Source organism: Agelaius phoeniceus, chromosome 3 (assembly GCF_051311805.1).
Source record: "Agelaius phoeniceus isolate bAgePho1 chromosome 3, bAgePho1.hap1, whole genome shotgun sequence".
Lineage (NCBI taxonomy): Eukaryota > Metazoa > Chordata > Aves > Passeriformes > Icteridae > Agelaius > Agelaius phoeniceus.
The window spans coordinates 77,664,129-77,684,032 of NC_135267.1; the positions used below are offsets into that span (position 1 = coordinate 77,664,129).

The 19,904-nt window shown below is 37.4% G+C and overlaps 1 protein-coding gene across 7 annotated transcripts in view; it reads left to right on the forward strand.

Moving 5' to 3' along the window:
- PDE10A (phosphodiesterase 10A) overlaps nucleotides 1-12,105 on the forward strand; it is a 343,772-nt gene extending 331,667 nt beyond the window's left edge. For all 7 annotated transcript variants that reach the window (XM_077175661.1, XM_077175660.1, XM_077175657.1 and 4 more), the window contains 3 exons: nucleotides 869-949; nucleotides 3,011-3,099; nucleotides 7,439-12,105. In XM_077175661.1, coding sequence (XP_077031776.1) covers nucleotides 869-949; nucleotides 3,011-3,099; nucleotides 7,439-7,556 — 288 coding nt within the window. In that variant the 3' untranslated portion in view covers nucleotides 7,557-12,105. The remainder of the gene's footprint in view (nucleotides 1-868; nucleotides 950-3,010; nucleotides 3,100-7,438) is intronic.
- Nucleotides 12,106-19,904: the final 7,799 nt, after the last annotated feature.

Below are 19,904 nucleotides of genomic sequence, written 5' to 3' on the forward strand. Positions count from 1 at the left end.
TGTTCTTGTTCTCTTAATTGTAAACAGCTCAGACTACAGCAAAATATTTGAAAAATGCTGACTGTGTAAGCTCAGAAATCTAGTTCAGCACTCACTTTCTGAAATGCCTGCTCTGGAAAGTGTGTGTTCTTATGAGTGTTAGAATGGAGGTATAATGTTGACATGCCTCACTGATTACATACTCAACTTTTTTGCTTATAAATTTGCTTTTGAACGCAAATCTTGTGAGCCCAGTGGAGAAGGAAGGATAAAACTGATTTTCCATACTCAAAAATAGTAAAGATGGAATTATGGACAAAATTGTGCCAGTCCAGATGGTAATTTTTTGTAATCTAAGGAAGGATGAGTTAATAAAGATAGATGTTGATATATATATGTGTGTGTGTGTGTATATATATATATATATATATATAAAAATAAAAAAAATTCACAAAGAGGGTACACTGTAAATTCATCTGGTTTACTCAGCTTTTCCTTGGATGGGTGAGTTGTGTTCTACTGGTCATTGTGTTATGGTGCTTTAAACAAATATTTTGAAGGATGTGACTAACTGAGCAGATAGAGCAGAAGAGAATGATTTCTTTTGGTTTACTCTTCCAGTTGATTTTTATTATGGAGGCACACTTGCAAATAAGGAAAATGTGTGTACATTGACTTACAGTATCTGCTGTTTGCACGATCACTTAGGTGAATGTACAAAATGAGCCTCTCCTTGTGCATTTTTCTGAGATTGCCTCAGAGTGATACCACACATTATTTTAAATTCTGGATTTTTAGATTGACATAGAATAGAAGATGGAAATAAATACAGGTCTCAATGGTGTTGGTTTTGTTTTCTTAATCTCTCTCTCTCTCTACTTTTCTCCAGGGCGATGAAATGAAGAAAACAGGTATTCAACCTATTCCTATGATGGACAGAGATAAGAAAGATGAAGTCCCTCAGGGTCAGGTATGAACTCTCTCAGTAAAATGGTACTTGTTTATACATAAAATATGTATGAAAAAAAGCATTTCATATATTAGTGAATATTGCTTTTGAAATTGGCATATTCACACTTCTGAATTTGATGTTATTTTTAAAGTAGCAGTGGAAAACTTTTTTCAGATTTTGGTTAACTGACAATGTGTTCTTCGCTGTCATCACTTTTTCCTTTCTTTTTACTTGTAGCTCTAGCTAAGACCACAATCACCTTGAATTTTTACAAGTGTCAATAATGCTTTTTATCTTAGTAAGTGGTTGTTTCAGCCCTTTGCTAGTGTCCAAAGAAGGGTAAGAATGATGGTGAAGGGCCTGGAGGGGAAGCCTCATGAAAGGCAGCTGAGATCACTTGGTCTGTTCAGCCTGGAGAAGAGGAGACTGAGGGGAGACCTCACAGCAGTCACAACTTCCTCATGAGGGGAAGGGGGAGAGGATGGTCCAGCATTGATCTTTTCTTTGCAGTGACCAGTGACAGAGCACGAGGGAGTGGCCTGAATTTGTGTCAAGGAGGTTTAGGTCGGATATTAGGAAAAGGTTCTATACACAGAGGGTGGTTGGGCACTGGAACAGGCTCCCCAAGGAAGTGGTCACAGCACCAGCCTGACAGAGTTCAAGAAATATTGGGACAATGGTGTTACTCTTGGGGATGGGCCTATGCAGAGCTGGACTTGATGGTCCTTGAGGGTCCCTTCCAACTCATCATATTCTTTGATTCTGTGATTTTCATTGAGCCAGAAGGTCTACAGGGTGACTGCATCTAATGTCCTATTTTAGTTTTTGACAATTATAGAGTAATCTTTTTCCACTGAAATAAAATAGTTCCCCTTAAAAATTAGCAAACAAGAAGAAAAGAAAAAATCCAAAACAAATGGGAAGAAAATGAGGCAGTGTATGAAATAGTGTGGATGAGCAGACATCCCATCTGTATGTAGCCTTGCCTTCTAGCCAGCTGCAGTTTCTTTCTGTTGGTTGAACTGTAAGTACTTCATCTGGCTTCACAGCTCAGAAAGTGTATCTTATTTTTATTTAAAGTACACAGAAGACTGGGTTACATAGCAGTATGGGATGAATCTTTGTGTTGATGAAAACAAGAGTTGCTCTTCAATTTCTGAATAAGGATCAAAGTTTGGGCTATTAAAAAAAGAGATATTATCAAATGCTTTGGTCATGGTATAATACATAGTATTTCACTAAAAGGCACTTAAAAATTCCATCCAAAGAAGGGCTCATAGTGCACTATTGTAACTATAAGAGTCTGGGATAAGTGAGGGATGTTATAATGAATCTGAATGCAATCTGTCATCCTTGATAATATATAAGTAACATTTTTTAAAAATTTCATAATATCATGATAATTCAGCTGTGGCATTGTAGCTGTCGCAGGCCCCTAAGCCTCTGAGTCAGATATCATTAAAAATGTGCTCATTTAGCTTTCCCTAAATATGATAATGGTAAAAATGTATTATTGAACTGCGTACATGAGAAGCAATTGCAAACCAATCATTGATCACACTGCACACCGTTCACAAATGTGCAAAGCCCACAGCATTTTAGTACACTGAGCTATGCAAGCATATCCTGCAGGACATCAGAACAATCCATAATCTGACCATGTTTTCTGAATGCTGCACAACCTTCCTTTTTTAAAAAATAAAATCATCACATGAATCATGTTTGCAGAAATGTCTCTAACATCTCCACCTACTTCCTGCTGCTACTGACATCAAACAGGTAGACATATCTTGAACAAAAGAAATGAATCAATTGAATAATAAAAGGTTCTGTAGAAAACCTTACCTGAAGCAGCCATATCAGTCATAAAAGAAAGGCATGTAAGCAGCTTGTAATTACCAAAGATTTCACTGTTGCTGCTTATTTTAAAGCATTTGGATGTTAAAGGGAGATGCAGAAGTGTGAATAACTAATACGAATAGTAATTAAGTAAAGAGCTTTGAGCTGTTAGCTGTTAGCTTCCAGTACAGTAGTTTGGCAACAATTAAACTATTTTTTTTTATTTCTTGTTTTTCATAGATTGGGTTCTACAATGCTGTAGCCATCCCATGTTACACCACCCTTGCACAGATCTTTCCTCCAACTGGGCCACTACTCCGAGCATGCAGGTGAGTAAATGTGCATAGCTGATACCTTGGTCAAGGAAAAAGCAAGAGTGCTTTGCAAGTTTGTCTGGAAATACAGATTTTTAATTTTAGAATTTGCATGAATATTAACAGGGATACACATCATCTCACATCAATCGATTCAGAAACCCAGAGGTGATAACTGCTGTCAGGGACTATCCACTGTAGATCTACAGACACAGCTGATTAAAATGTGTTAGATGCCAAAACCATTTAGAGAGAAACAGTTCAGTGTTTTTGTATCCCTGTCTGCTCTGGCTCAGTGTAATTTCCCTCTGTGTCCTTTTTACTTCAACATGGTTCCCACAACAAAAATTGGCCAGTATTCTCTTTACTTAAAAAATGTGTGTTTAGCACGTGGTTTTATTTCATATCAGGTAATTTCTATTAAAAACCAGAAAAAGAAATATCCAGAAAACATTCAGCAGTTGAGAGCATAGGAGTAGTAACACTGGGGTCTGGGAGAAGCAGATGTAACTTTGTCCTATAACACAGTGGGTGTGGAGCTTGGGTTGTTCTGGAAAAGAGGCAAGAGTCCTTTATGTGTAGGCTGCTTCTCCACTTGAATGATGGTGATTGCTTTGTAGGTAGTTCTGTCCAGTAATTATATCCTGGGCCTTAGCAATCTTTCCTGACAAAAAGTTTGCTGAAACCAGTGAATGCTTCATGAAAATTTTCAGGTTAATCCATATTTTCTAGAAAACCGCAATTGTTTCATAAAATGTCTGCCATCTCTAGTTGTATTGAGTGGTTAAAGGTCTGCTTTTCTATGCTCTTACTAGTATTCTCACATGTTTTCTGTTATGTTGTGGTCCCTAAATTCTATCTTAAATTGAACTTTTTCTTTGTCCTGTATGACCTTTTGTGGATCTTGTGGACTAAATTATTTCTGTTAAGTAACAGACAAATGCCTTGAAATTAATGTTAGCATTAGTAGTTAGCAAAACAATTTCATTCACACACAAACACTTTCATATAGCTGTGAGAAGAATATGTAGGTCTGTGTCATTGTTAGAGAGGACCACCTTATGAAAACAGTGAGTATCTAGGAGCCATCATTAATAGTCATCTGCCACTAAGGGACCTCTGCTGGGCATGGCTATGCAACTATTAGATAGATGTGGAAGGAATACTCAGGAGGATTGGAAACTATACCTCTGTAGTTTTTACGTGAATGGGGCTACAGCTGGAATTTTGTTTAGTGTCTATGCTTTAAGGAGAGTAGATAAAGACATGAACAAACCAGAGAATGTAAAGAGCTGAAGGAATGATTTGAGATCTTAGTAGAGAGAGACTAAATAATGCATTTGGTTTATCCAAGAAAATTATAGACTCTCAAAATGGTTTGGGTTAGAAGATCCCTTGGAAGAGATCATCTAGTTCAGTCTCCCCAGTGTGGGAATGGACATCTTCTGCTAGAACAGGGCCCAGAGCTTCATCCAGCCTGGCCTTGAACACTTCCAGGGATATGTCATCCACAGCTTCTCTGGGCAAGTTGTTCCAGTGCCTCACCACCCTCACAGTAAAGACTTGATCAAAATCAAATTTTTATAACACTTAATGGAAACTGGGCCTTAGAGAGGCTAGGGTGGAGTGTTTAAAACTGCACAGTATCTTTTACAGGAGCAGCAATCTTGGAAGATACATATCTTTGGATTTCTGGCCATGTGGATATCCCAATAAGGCTTATTTGCAAAATTGGCCTGTTTTACTTTGTGGTTCATCTTTTAGAACTCAGATGAGGATATTTAAAGTTGAATTGTGGATGTCAAACACCCATGTAAGCACGTGCTCTAGATAAAGGTTCTCCCTAATTCTGAAGGTCAAGCATGAACATCTTTTCAAGAGTTGGTTTCTCTGTAGAAGGTGTGATGTCTGAAGTAAAAGCAATCAGACTCCTAGCAGAGATTATATGATTGTTTTTATATTCCAGAAATTATGTTTGTTGTTTGTAATTCAAATTGTTATAATGGTACTTCTGAAAGCTACACTGGCACAGTTTCCACACTGGATAGAGCTCTGGACAGACAGCTCCTTGTCTTGCTGTTGTGCGTTGTTTAGTTTAGATTGTGGTAATGCAAAACTGAAACATAGATGAGTAGATAAAGCCTCTGCAGGACTAAAGAGCTTCTTGAAAATCCATACCCTGGCGTAAAGTCTTCTGAGGAGCAGTTTGGTAGTTTTATCTTAGCCTTGAAATTATCCTCTGCTTTTTATTTGAAGAGAATGAAGAGGAAGTTTGAGGGTTAAGACTTGGAGATGGAGAACAGGAAATCAGAACACAGATATAACTTCAGGTGCACAGGCAGAAAAAAAAATTGTTATTGCAGGGTCTAGAATATTCCAAAATATTTCAAATTACTGATTTTGCTCTATATTTTTGTTTTTCCTTTATTTTTGATGGGTAACTGTTATTTGGTGTGATCAGAGGGAAACAGCCTCATTTTTTTTTGGTGTTTCCTTAGTTGCTGACTGAACCAATTTTTATATCACCTCTTCACTAGCAGGGCTCATTCTTGAACACAATATTCAAGCTGCTGTGTCCTTGTGTTCTTTGAAACTCAGACACCAGCTGCAAATAATAGCAGCAAAAGCAGCCAAGGCAGCATGTCAGCATCAAGGCTTTTATTTTTAGAACCTCTGGGCATTTATTACAGACATTAGGAGCCAGGGCTTCATTGGGAGCTCAAAGGCAAATGAATCATATTATCTATACCTTACCAAAAAAAGAAAAAAAGCATTCAGCACTGGTTTTCCATAAAGTAAGGTCATCTAGAAGGTTTTCATGTCTTGTAATTTATTCCACATTTTTAAATGTTTTCCTTGTCATCCTGTGTAGATCAAAGCTATTAGACCACCTGTGTTACATGTATTAGCCACGTACTCAGCAGGTCTACAAAAGTATCAATACATGGTAGTGTATTTATTTGGAGGATGAAGTGATTTTTTCCCCCCTTTATTTCAGACCATATAATTTGAAACTATTTTGCTTGTGCTTTTGGGTCTCTCAATTCTTAATGAAATTTATATAATTTTAAAATATTTTGGCCGCAATTCTCATTACTTTCCCAGGTCCAGGAAGGAGACAGAAATAGTGATGCTTCATTTTTTCTGATCCTTAGTGCCTGATTATATTAGCTGAGGCTCAATGCCATATTAATGCTGGCTTCATAACTTCCAGCTGGCCTGAAGCACTGGCAGAGCATTTTCCTGTAGAAAATGGTGCAGGGGTTACTCTAGAGGGCACCAGCCTTCTTTGGTAGACTTCATCAGATCATGCCTTCCACCACCCCCAGAAAGTGCAGCACTTTCTCCTCTTACTTGTGTGCTGTGCTTTCAGATTATTTGCTGTTTTAGCAAATGTTTTGACAAGGCTTTGACATAAAAATCAGAAGAGCTCTACCACATAAATTCCGATGTAATATCATGGTATGACATACCATGGGAGACCTTTTAGTACTGTTGCCATCCTGTTTGTTTACCAAAGGCATCTAAGAACTGTTGCTTTAGTAGCTGGGGATCTGACAGGATGAAGGTGAAACATTTGGTTTTGCTGTATTTCTGTCTGTGTTTGAAGACTGAATGCTGAGATTTGGCCATTGGTTGCAAGGTCTATCATCAACACAGACTTCCCAATCATTAGAGTGGTACTGGTGCACAGCAAGTAAGACTATGGATTTGTACCCCCTTCAGATTGTTAGAACATTACCAGCTTCATTTCTCATCATTTTGTGGCTTATGAACAGAATTTTGAATTTAAAGATTGGCCAGGCTGTGAGGCACTAAAATACATTTATATCTCAAAGAAGGGGTACCCTTTGAATGTAGACTGCTAATATGATTATCACAACAGTAGTTGAAAGTTGATACTATGATCCTGGTATGCAACATTTTATATACTGTCAGGCAGCCCTTTTGCAGGAGTTTCAGAAAGCTTAATCTGCTCCTGTGCTCCAGAGTGCAGTCTTGTCTCTCTTGGGTCAGAGCTGGGCTTTCCTGCAGCCATGAGGGCTATAAACTTGTCCTGGAAGCAGGTGGTAACCTCTCGCTTCAAGGCTTGCCTTGGGGAAGGAAGGTGTACTGTAGGCTAGGATAGAGTTCACATGGATATGAGTCATACATACAGAATTACAGAATGGGATAGCTGAAGGCTGAAATAATGTGTAGATGATAAAAGCTTGATTACATACAGGTACTAATATAAATATACTTACATAAATATAAATCTCAAAGTATAGTACAGGAGACATTATTGTGAGGAAGAAGTAAATCCCAGTCATTTTATGAACAGTATCTTACCTTCAATTTTTTGCATCTCCAGGGACAATCTTAACCAATGGGAGAAAGTAACGAGAGGTGAGGAAGCCTCTATATGGATTTCTTCTCAGTCCCTTGCTCCTGGGACCTCAGATTCTCTTCCTGTGAAGATTGATGACTGAACAGCAGCAACAGATTGCTTTAACCTGAAAAGCACCCCTTCTTGTTTTGGGGATTGTTTTTTGTTTTGTTTCATTTTTATTTGAAAAAGAAAAAAAAAAAGGAAAAAGGAAAGCTGCAAAATGCTAAGAAGTAGACCTGCCTGGGAAGGTAACACCCATGGAGTTACCTCAGCTAAATGACTCTGGCAGCCAATCTCCTGACCTACACCAGTGACACAATGTAAGCAGAGGGAAGATGACAACCCAGATGTTTTGGAGTCAGCTATCAAAAGAGAACTTACAACTTGTGAATATAAAAGACTGGCCTTATCTCATGGGCTACATTGCTGAGGCCTTAATTTAAAACTGATGGGGGTGGGAGGGGAATCTTATGGGGTACTTCTAAATTGTATCTTTCTAATAAGGGTTTCAATGGTACTTTTATTATACCGTACTGTGGCTGGCTTCAACACCAGTGTCACTTGGGAGTTCTTGGCTATAAATAGAAAAATATACCCATTGCTATTGTGAATGTTTATGTGTGATCTACTTGTAATCAGTTTGAACTCCAGCAGAATCCTTGGAGACTATAATTTATGCTTAGGTTACAGTGAATTCTCTTGCTGCAAACTAAAGGAAAACCAACATTCAGGTTGAAGTGTTAAAGTACTTCATTAAGCATCATGATGCCAATTTTCTGTCACTCACAAGGGAAATGTTGATAGAACTAGTGATGGTGCTTTGTTCTTTAGGATGTTTTTTAAAACTAGACAACTCCTTCCTCAAAACACTGGAAGTACTGGTTAATTATCCCTGATATAAGAGGGAGTTTCAGGTTGGAGTTTTTGTATCCATAGTGACAGAAATATTGGATAAAGTTTAAATGTGACAGCAAAGATTTCCTTGCCTGGCTCACAGTTAAGTCATCATTTTTATTTCTACCTGCTGAGCTGTATTTTAAAAGGTATTGGAGACATACCTGAATTATGCTATCTGCTGGGAAGAAAAGCCTTGTCAGAAAAGTCAGGTCTGATGAGAAGGATTGTGGTACCATCACAATAAATCAAAAATGTTTTTTGTATTGACTAGCTTTTGTGTTGCACAGTAACACTGCATGTCTTCAACTGCTTTTTCCCCCCATCCCAATATGAGTGAAATTAGGAAACTTCTCCATTTGTCTGTTTGTTTTTTTCCCCTAGTTAGAGAAATTTCCAAGTTTAGAAATGCCTTTCTTAGTGAAAGAATAGCTGACTGAAGAAAAGTACACTAAATGGTGTGTTTACAGTTCTGTGCTGACTTAGGCCTCAGCCTTACAAACTTATGCACAGACTTACATGTAATGCCACTCTTATAAATTTAGTGCAATTGTACAGAATATGTTTCACAACACTTAATTTGCCTTTGTCTTTCTCTTAAAAGTAATGAGGAAAAAAAATCTTCATAGTGATCCACACAGTAGGTGAAAACACAGTCTTTGCATACCTTTCACATACAGCCTATACTGCATTATGTGCTTTTTCACAGATAATGCACTCTTGTGGAGGTTCCGTGATAACATGGCCATTGTGTAACTGCAACACAATTGTAACAGTAGTGACCTAAAGACAGAACACAGCTTTTCTTTTTCCATCTCCTGTCTTTTGGGCTCTATTGCTCTAATAGGCATGCCAGCTTTTGGGTTTCATGTGAACAACTTGGCCTCTTGAGTTTTGCCTTCTGTTATGGTCGAGCACATGCCAGTATCTGTTTATGTGTACAGTGCGTGATCCGTAGTCGCAGTATGTATAAATGCACCTAAGCCTTTGCTGTACATAGAGATCCCACAGGCTGAGAATTCAGTATGAGTTATCTTATTTGTATGATGCATGTTACCTAGCAACAGCCCCATATTTTTTTTTTTAGCTTGCCTTACCAATTCTAAGTGCAGAAATTCTTTGGTAATCACAGCAAACTGGTTTGGAATTGAAAAAAAGCAAAAACAAAAGAAGGAAAACATGGCAGGAAACAATTACAGCAAAGTAGAATGAAAAATATCTCATGCTGTGTCCTCTATTTTACTCCTTAGCCATTCTGTTTCAGCTAAATAATGTAGATGCACCCTTTTGTCCACTAAAAGTTCTTTCGAGACAATCCACGATTCCTAATTTACATGGAAATTATCGAAATCTATGGTGAGTATAGAAATGCTCTTTGAAATTCAGATACCTCAACAACTGGATGGAATATTTTTCTTTGCAGGTTAAGTATATTGCCTAAGCATATCTGCATTAAATATATTTGCCATTATTTTCCCTTTTTTTTTTCCTTTTCCATTTAAAAATGCTGATTTAAAAGCATTGCAAAAGTATTCCTTATCACACTAGATCTGTGTGTATGGAAAGCTTTCCACTCATCTTTTACTCACTGACAGTAAAGATAACTTCACTAGTTCTGTTTCCTGCCATTAAAAATGTTTGGCAGTATCACACACTGTTATGTTTTGAAGTTTGTAAGTACTGATAGAGGGCATGTTTCCCTGGCAGATTTGTCAAATTGGCACTAAGTTGTTTTATTAATGTCACAAGTGAATCAGCAACTGTTTCTATCATAGAACTATCCAAACCACATAAAATGTTTGCTATAGTATAATTTCTATTAGAATTTTAAAACATTTGCTCCAGTGGCTGTGATTTGGTTTGATTTCCTGGTGTATAAAAGGAGAAAGGTAATGACAAAATATTACTTCTTGTTATGACCTAGACCAAAAACATAGTCATGATGAGCTGATTTATTTAAGCAAATGTAGTCTGTCTTAGCATTTACAGAGTACAGATTTGTATGTGTAAATATTTAGAAAAAAATACTTGTACCTGCACTTCCAAAGTCAAATCCACCAAAAGTTAGAACTTTGGAGCTGCATTTGAATTTGATGAATCAAAGACATGTTGAGATTTAATTGTTCAAAGTTCTGGACTCAAACTCGCATTTGATTAAGACATCTAGGTTTATAAGACATCTGACTCATTAAGTTAAATTATCAAAAGTCACTCCTCCTTGCATTTTTATCCTACTAAAACTCATTGCCCAAAATCATGTATAAAAAGCTTAACAGATCTTTCCTTTCCTAGAAGTGTTAGATTTTATATTCTTAGAATTGCATTTTTCTTGGTAATAATTCCAGCTGCTTTTCCCTCCTATGTCTAGTAAAGGTAAAAACACTGTTTGAAGCTGTAACTGAGCATTTCTAGTGTATTGTAAAAATGTGCCTGAAAGGTATTCACTAAGTGAGAAAAATAGATGACATAGCCTGGTACTCATCTGAGATGTTGCATATTTTATTACAGCATGAAAAATTACATTGTTGCAATTAATTTATTAATTTTGCATGGTTTTGCAACACTCTACTGTAATGATTCGACTCATGGCAGTAATTTTTTTTCTATAAGTAATCATTAGAGAAATGAAACAGGGTTTTTTAGCTGGAGTATATGATCAAGCATATTGAATTGGAAGGGACATGCAGAGTGGAATTCATCTTTTTATGTGACACAGATTTCTTTCCTGTGTGTAAACTTAAAACAGTGTGATCAGTTTGCTGTGACTGCACTTAGAGCATATAGTGTTAAAATTGTAGGAGTAGCAAAAAGCACTGTTCATGTTAAAAAATAGAGATTATTAGATGCTCAAATCAATAATGACCCTCTTGAAATAATGCATTTGCCTCAAACACTGTGATATTGGACCAGTTCTGTGAAGTGGAACAATTAATTTATTAATTCGAAACACAAAAAAGGCTTTCTGCACACTACTACAAAGAAGTTAATGTTCAAACTTTAGGTTCTCTATCCCAATCTAGCAAAGGCACATCATAACTTTTGTTTGCTTTCTGACCAAAAACTGTGCTCGATTGTAATACGGGTGTATACTCTGTCAAATAAACCTTAAATAACGGACTGCTTTCTAGGGTAGATCAAACTGATTTGTAGAGTAGTTTCATAAATATTCCAAATTCAGGTTGGGCTGTAATGTGGAGAAGACAGAACTTCAAGGTAACAACATTCAACTTTACTACATTTAGTGAGCTGAAAAATTTGTTTTATATATATATATATTTACACACACACATATATATATATATGATACATATAAACTATCTTTGTAAAAATATGCAAGTGCAATAATTTAAAGAGGTCTTAACTTTGCATTTATAAATTATAAATACTGTACATGGTGTGTAATTTTTTTCATGTATTCATTTGCAGTCTTTGTATTTAAAAAACAAACCTAAACCTTTACTATTACGTTTGTACAATAGAACAGTAAGCATTTATTATGATATAGTTAAGTTGTAAATAAATTCACAAACCAAACAGCCAGTACATATGCATATATGGGTGTCCTATTGTGAAACCTGTTTTTGCTTTTACTGCTGGCTTTAGCACAGCAAGATGACTTCTGTGGATATGTAATTATACATATAAATATATGTATGATACATAAAATATATTTAGAAATGTTCATAATTTTAATGGATATATCTATACATATACTTTGGTGTGAATATTACTGAATACAGAGTTTTTTAATATTATTTTTCATGTTTATTTTTGCTATTATTGGGAGTACAAGTGAGGGATGGGAATGTGTGTGCATATATGTGTGTGTATACCACAAGTAAAACACGGCACAAAGTGATTCAAAACACGATGGAGTCTTTTGAATAGGCAGTGCTTGTCGTTCCCTGTATTTGCAGTTTCCTGCTTAAGGTGTGTTTTCCCAACATAACTTTTTTAAAATATAGTTTTATCACCTATTGCAGGTTCACTTTGTCACAAACTGCAAAGACATCTCCTTTTCTGTTTGCTCTCCTGCTGCCAGGAGCTTGCCTTGCTGTAGATGGACAACTTCCATCAGACAGAGATCCTTGCTTTGCCACTGTCTAATGTCAGTGCAGCTGATACAGAATCATTTGCTACCTTTGGGAATTACTGAAATACTCAGTTACTGAATTGTAAAAAAAATAAACCTGCATCCAAATTTGTAAGGTCTAGTCCAAAGCAATATTGGGCTTTAACAGCTGCCAGTATCCTGAAAATATAAGGTAGGTTCAGAGAACTGTAAAGCAAAATTCCGACCAACACATTAAAAATGAAATTAAAAAATAGCTGAAAAAAATAAGGGAGAAAATTAAATCTCTGTATTTCTCCACTTACTATATACTCTTGTGACCAGTCCTTCCAGAAAGCTCTGTTTGCTGCAAGGGCCAGCTTTTGTGCTGAGAGAGAAAATGCACTGGCATTTAATGATTTTTATAGGGTTTGTTCATTAAATTTAAAACTTTCTGAATTATTTGGAGGGAAAGGCAATAGAAGAGGAATGTTTCTCTACATAGGATTAATTAGTACTTTCCGCTTCTTTCTGTATTTTTGGCAAGGATCTATAAGCTGACATCAATTAATGACTTTCTGGACAAGATTTTAAAATTGGTGGCAGTCAGTCACATGCCTTTTTGCATTTTTCTGCTTGTTGTGCAGACTTAGCTCTTGTAGCACAGCATGGTGCTTTGCTCTTGATGGTCACTGTCCATTTGGTGTGCTTTCCTTAGCATTTTTAGCCCTTTGACATTGAAGAATGTCATCAGAAACATACAAAAATCAAGCCTGGGTATATTCCCTTGCAGATAATGGAAAATATAAATGTAAAAGTACCTTAACTTAAGCTTATTGATATTTGAAGAGGAAATTAGTATTGCTGTTGGTCTTGAGGAAGTTGGAATTTGTCTTATTTGAAAATATCCAAGAGCTCTGGGACAGAAATATCAATGGCTTTCACCTGCTCAACAAGTATTGGAGATTACATTTTTGTACTTATTTTGCTGAAGACAAATACTAAGGGCAAAATTCCCTTTCCTCAATCCATAGTCTGTCTTCCTGAGGTTAGAGAGAGAAGTTTTTTGCAATGTGTTTCAGTAGCATTCTGGAAGGGCTGCCTGTACCACAGGAGCTGCTTACAAAGATGAAGATCTTTGTCTCTGGGTCAAGCATGAGTTACAGAGAAATGCATCAGAAGGTAGCTCATGTGTGAATTATATCTGTTGTTTAAAAGTCTAAAAGAAAGGAGAAATCTCAGACTCTAGAAATATGAGAAGAATTAATTATAGCAGATAAAGTTTTTTTGTTTTGCATTTGTTTTTTTGTTTGTTTGTTGGTTTGAGTTTTTTTTTTTTTGTAACATTGCTGACAGGACTAAAGGATTTTCACCATATCATCTGTTAACATGCATCTGGCATTAATAGTTTTTCTTTTTTACAGCATTGCAAGCCCTGTGAATACAGGTGAGAATGTATTTGTAGTGTTCTTTCTGTTTGTTTAGCTGTATTTCTGCTGCTTTTAGAAACAGCATCTGTTGTTAATATGCACTACTCCATTAGCCCATTAGAAATGAAAAAAATAGGCTTTTTAAAATAAATTTTAAAAAATTAAACCCAAAAGCAAATAAAGTAAAAAAAAAAAAAGAAGGAAAAAAAGACCAAAAACCTTTTGGAAGCACCTAAGAGAGTCAGTAGCTGTAAGAAGCCTCTGAAAATTTTACCATTAATGCAGTAGTATAGTGCAATGTAGTAGTGCTAATAGTGCACTAACAGAAGTGAATGTGGTACAGTGACAGATATGGATAGTTTTGGTGAACAAGTTCATCATAAAGACTAGAAGTGGTATAATAGGTAATGTTAATTTCCAGCTAGTGAAGTCCAAGTTGTTTTCTGATACTGTCTCATGGAAAGAAAAGCATATTCAATGTCAGTATGTAAAATAATGTATTTTACGTCTTGAGACAAAAAGAAAGCCACCTTGATGAAAATATGTAGTTTCTCATGTGAGTAGTGTGGGGAAAAAAGCCAGCAAATGTCCTTTTCTTCTGAACCTGAAAATGTACTGATGGTGGAGCAGAGGAGTGTTTTCAGTTCATTTGGAAAGACAATGGACATCTGTGACAATGCTACTTACAGACTTGAAGGAACAAAATTGTTCTGTGACGGATTTCCATTATGGCCTTGTGCAAGTTGCCAGACACTGGATGGTTTGGGATTTTTTTCAATTTATTTAAGCCTCTAAACACTTTCTGGTTTTTGTTTGTTATGCATATTGGTAAGTACTCCTGGCTACATGCAGTTTAGAATTCAAGATATACATAGAGAAAGATATTTACTTTCCTGTCAGGTGGGGACAAATAGCACAGGGCTGTGATGCTCTCAGGTGTGCTGCTGATGAGTACCTCCTTTTCCATTTTCTCTGGATGTGAGGGGAAGATTAAGAAATCACACTGAAAGCTTTCACGCTTACATATATGCTGCACCTTTAACATTTGAGCTGCTGCAGTGACATATAATCTTAAAAAAAATTCAAAGCCCTATAACTAAACACTGTAGCAAATTTTGCTTTAAATTTTTACTGACTTCTATTGGAGTCCCTATGGCAAATTGGTTTGGGTACCGCACCTGTGTAGTTCTTGTTCTGCAGTCACTTTACAGGTCCTGTTCCAGAGCTGCTGTTGAAAATAATTATTTGGATCCTTTAAACTATCTAAATTAGCTCCAGTCATCAGGCAACTTCCTGTTTTCCTACTTTTTACTTTCTGCTGTTTAAACTTTGTGGAAGAGCAATTTCTTTTTTTTTTTTCTTTCCCCTTTGAGGACTGCATGAGTAGAACAGACTGCCATCTCTACAGCCTTTTCTATAATTTCAATTTCTGTGAGCTGAATTTATTCCCAGTGATTGAAAGTGTAAAGCTATTCTGCAGGGCTGTGTTTCCAAAGTTTAAGTACAGTACAGAGAACAGTGTCTACTGAAGAGTGAGTTAATAGGCTGGAATTTGCAAAGGAGATCTTAATTTCTTCCTATCCTGAAACAAATAATTTGCATCCAGTATTACATATCTGAAAGGCTTGGAATGAAGTGAGTGCTGTGCCATATGAGAGTAAGGTGAGGGCTGATGGGAAATGAAAGATGAGCTATGCACATAGGGAAAGCCACTGGTCAGCCTAAACTAAGGAGGCTGATCTGAAATCTCAGCTCCCCAGTCTTCCTGCACAGTTAATTTTCCTGTGAATTGCATAAGGCCCTCATGCAAAATCACTGTCTGCCTCAGAAGCATCATGCAATGCTTATCAAGAGCTTTCTGGAATGCTTCAGATGGTGTCTTCATGTTGGCATAGATTAAATGGATGTATTTGGGAATCCTGGTACTTTCTTTTGAAGCTGAACTGTATTATGAACCTTTTTAGGAAGTGACAAGAAAGGACTACAGGGTGAATTCAAGATGATTTTTCATTTACAAGACCTCTTACCAATTTTCTGAGTTTAATTGAGCCTGTGTCATAGATGAAGCCTTTTGTGTATCTTATTCCTTTTGCTGCTGGCTTTCAGTCACAGTAAAACAGAGTTTGCAGGATTTGCTTGAGCTTCCATTTTGTTAAATATCTAACCTCCATCTGAAAAAGCACTTCTGACACAGATATTTCCCCTCCCCAGGAATACTGATGCTATGGGAAATGCTGTAGCAGACATTCACATGGTAAACAGGAAATATTTTTTTTTCACATTCTTTCAACTGGAACGTGTACCAAGAGAGGATCTTTGTCATAATTTTCAGTCAAGTCAGTCAATATAAAATGTACCATGGGAAAACTGGAGTGGAACAGTGTTCCTTTTGCAGATGTGGGAAGGCTTTTTGTCAGGGACACATCACTAACTGTTTTTCTGTGTTTTAGTAGAAACTCTATATTTTAAACAAGAGAATCCTGTGACTGAGAATGCTGTAATTTCATGTTTATGCTGCTGCAGTCAAGATTAATGTGGTTGACACAGCTTGGAATTGCCTTTTCTATGAACTTTACAGGGTAGGCTGATGGTTGTAACCTATTTTGTTTCCTTCCATAAGAGATATTACTGTCATTTTTGTCCTGAATTGAGGGGAATACTGGAAACTTCAACAGACAGAGAGGATAGGCTGGAACAGAAGGAATTCTTTAACTTTCTAGAGCTTGTATCTTCAAGTTTTCCTGGAGATAAACTGGTTGGGAACATCAGTTTCACTAGGGCTACTTTCACCTTGGAAAAAAAAGTAAAATAAATAGACTATGTTATGTTCCATAATAAGGTTAGAAATAATTAGAAACCAAATTTGAACTGTGTAATTCTCCACAGTACCACTCAGGGTTAGTCCAAATTTTTCACATGCTTTTTCCTGTGCATGTCCACAAAAGCAACTATTTTTAAAATGCATGGTTTTCCCACAGCCTTGTGTGCTTCTTCAGCACTATACATTGCAATCACTATCTGTTTAAAACAGAAGTAACATAGGAGAAAATGTAACATGCTCTAATTTTTACATGCCAAGAAATGATGAGAGGGAAATGCTTGTGAAAATTCCTCTAGAGAGTGATATTTAAAAAAAACCAAAAAAACCCTAAAAAAGATCAACACCTTTTTTTTTTACTTTGAGAACAGTTGCATTTAACCTTATAATAAACTGTCTGGATACTTCTTCTGCAGCTTATATAGACTCCAAATAGCTACTGTGATCATTGGAAATAATAGAATCTCAACATTTATGGCAGCAACAGGCTGAGAATATGCAGAAATGTGTTTCCTAAATAAATGATGAAAAATAACTTACAAAGGCAAAACAGTGATGTTTTAAAATGCTGAGAAATGACTTTTTCAGGGATTTTTAGAATGTTGCCAATCCCCAGATTGCTGAAAATTGTGTGTTTGCGGAGCAGGCAGGGAGAGCTTTAAAAAGCTGCAGTCACTTTTCTCTCTTGCAGTCACACAGAGCTGTGACTGTGAGGGATCTCACCCAGGAATTGTTCTGCACATCACTGTCACTGCACTAACAGGATCAGAGGGTGTTCTGTAAGTCCTCTCTGTTAGACAAAGTAAGTACCAATGGTAAGGTCATCTCTGCCTCTCACCAAAGCCACAGGCATGTAGACACAACCAAACCAACTGTTCCTCTGTTCAAAAAAGACTTTGAGACAGGAGACCATGGTCATCATCTCTGCTCCCAGCATTATTAACTGGTGGAATCCACAGGAGCAGAGCTGATGTGAAATCCTGCCCAAAGGGCCTGAGGCTGCACTGTATTCCCAAACAGATACTCCTCTGATCACAGGGGTGGTGAAGCCCAGCTTCCTATTGATTTGCATTATTTTCCTTAGATTTGAAAAATTTAAGTTAGGCTTTCTGCTATCTTTACATGTGCTTTTTGAATTCTCCTCTGTTCTCTATTACAAATCATCCCTTACTGTGCTTTGGCTATGATACACAGACTCACATATTCTGTAGAAGCTGGCTGAAAGAATGAAATTTATGGGGTGGAGCCCAGTCCTTAACAGAACTGTTTAGGTGGCCCTAAACAGCCACCTCTTTTATCAAATATGGAACTTTGTTATTTATGAGGCTGTTCTCTGAAGTTTGTGTAATCAGCCAATGCATTCAAAAGGTTTATGGTGGGAGAATGAAGGTGCCAGGGAGTGGGAGGTCTAGTGTGACATTTCTGAAAAGCCACCTAAGATATCACACTGTGCCTTACAGTTCAAAGTTTAACTTTAGAATTATGGTAAAACATTAGCATCTATTGAAGCCCCACATACTGTATGAATGCTGGCAAACTTTTGCTTTTGCCATTCCTGATACACAAACTAAACACTGCAACTTGCCAGAAGTTTCTCAGAACAAGTCTGGGCACCTTGTTTTTCTCCTTTTAAGGTGCATTGTGTAGAGACACTTCACCTCTGTCTGCAGTGGGGAACAATGCTTCCTATCAGACAAGCCTGGCTTTCAGGACTTTGGACTACATACAGGTGTTTCTGGTACAAAAGTGTGAGTAGGAAACTGGAATGGAGAGAAAGAGTTACAGAGCAGACACTGAAAAACTATCTTAGGTTTTGTCTTGTTAAGGAATTTTGATTTTTTAAAGGATTTAGGATTAGAAATTCTCTAAAATCTAATCCTGGAACTTGGAGCTGGTGATGACATGAGCCTTCCCTGTGAAACTGATGGGACTGGATCCTGTGACTGTTGAATATCTGGACTCTGGTGCTGTTCTCATATTCTGTAAACACTTTTTGATGGATGGGTTTTATTTAAGGGCTCCATTTTTTCCTTTGTCTGCCCTGCTCAGCAATCAGGTTTGAATTATCCCAGTTTGATGGTGAACCTCCCTCACTCATCTTCCTGCTTTGTTCCTGTTTTCCCTCTGCAGCCTAGAGCTTTCATCTCCATCATGGTGACATGAAAAAATTTGGGCTGGACTCTGGCTGGATTCATGTGGGTTTCCACAGAAGGGTCCTGCTGAATCCTTTCATAAAGATCAGCCTAAAGTGGGACTGAGACAGGTGTAAAGGCTTTAATCATAGTCAGCTCCTGAAATTAATGCCCATTTAGACTCCAAAGGTAGCAGTGTAATTAGTGCTGGTTGGCAGTGACCTCAGAAGACCTACTCTAATAATGCAAATGCTGATTGCTCCCATTCCCCAGCTTTGGATCTTGCCTTTGGCACAAGTGCTGGTGTGGGCCCAATTACAGAGCACAGATTACACATCTGGCTCAATACAGCATCCAGCCTGCTTCTGTGCCAGAGACCACTGAGAAAGAGTCTGCCCTCCTTCTGCCCTCATTCTGCCCCTTCCATAACCATAGTCTGCCTCTGATTAATGCCATGGGCCTGTGCAGCCTCTGAACTGCTCCATAGATCTGAGCACAGGGCCACTCCAGCTGCATTAGCCTGGTTCAGGCTCCTCACCGAGGCTTAGGAGCAAAAATAACCAACCTTTCAAATGGATCCCCTGCCCTGGACTTGATGGTGTCTTTGTATGTAATAGCAATATGAAAGTAAAGCAAATTGAACTTGTGACTGTGACAAAGTACATAACAACCGTAAGATATTTGCATTTCAGGGCATTTGGGGGAAAGATAATATCCATAAAACTTACACCAACAGATCTGATTTATTGGCAGCCTTTTCTCATTGTTTGCTCATTGCAAAAAAAAGCCGCACTGAAGAAATAACAGTAGTGGAAGCAATGCTGTCACTTCTCTCCCCTTTAGAAAAACATAGTTTAAGAATAGCAATAGCTCAGAGGTAGGAGAGGCTTTGTTTTTTGGTGCCTGCATGTTTCAAGAGTAACAAAGTTGTATTGATGTACCTATATTGGTGGTCATCATACACAGAAGGGCTGGCTGGGACTGATCACTGCTGGGCACAGATGGGAGCTTTCATGTTTATTCTAAACTATAACTGTGTCCAGCTGTTTTGTGACTCCTGAGCATAAAGCAGAGATTCTTTGAAAGGAGGAGCTCAAGCTGCTCCCTGCCAGTCTGCAGAATG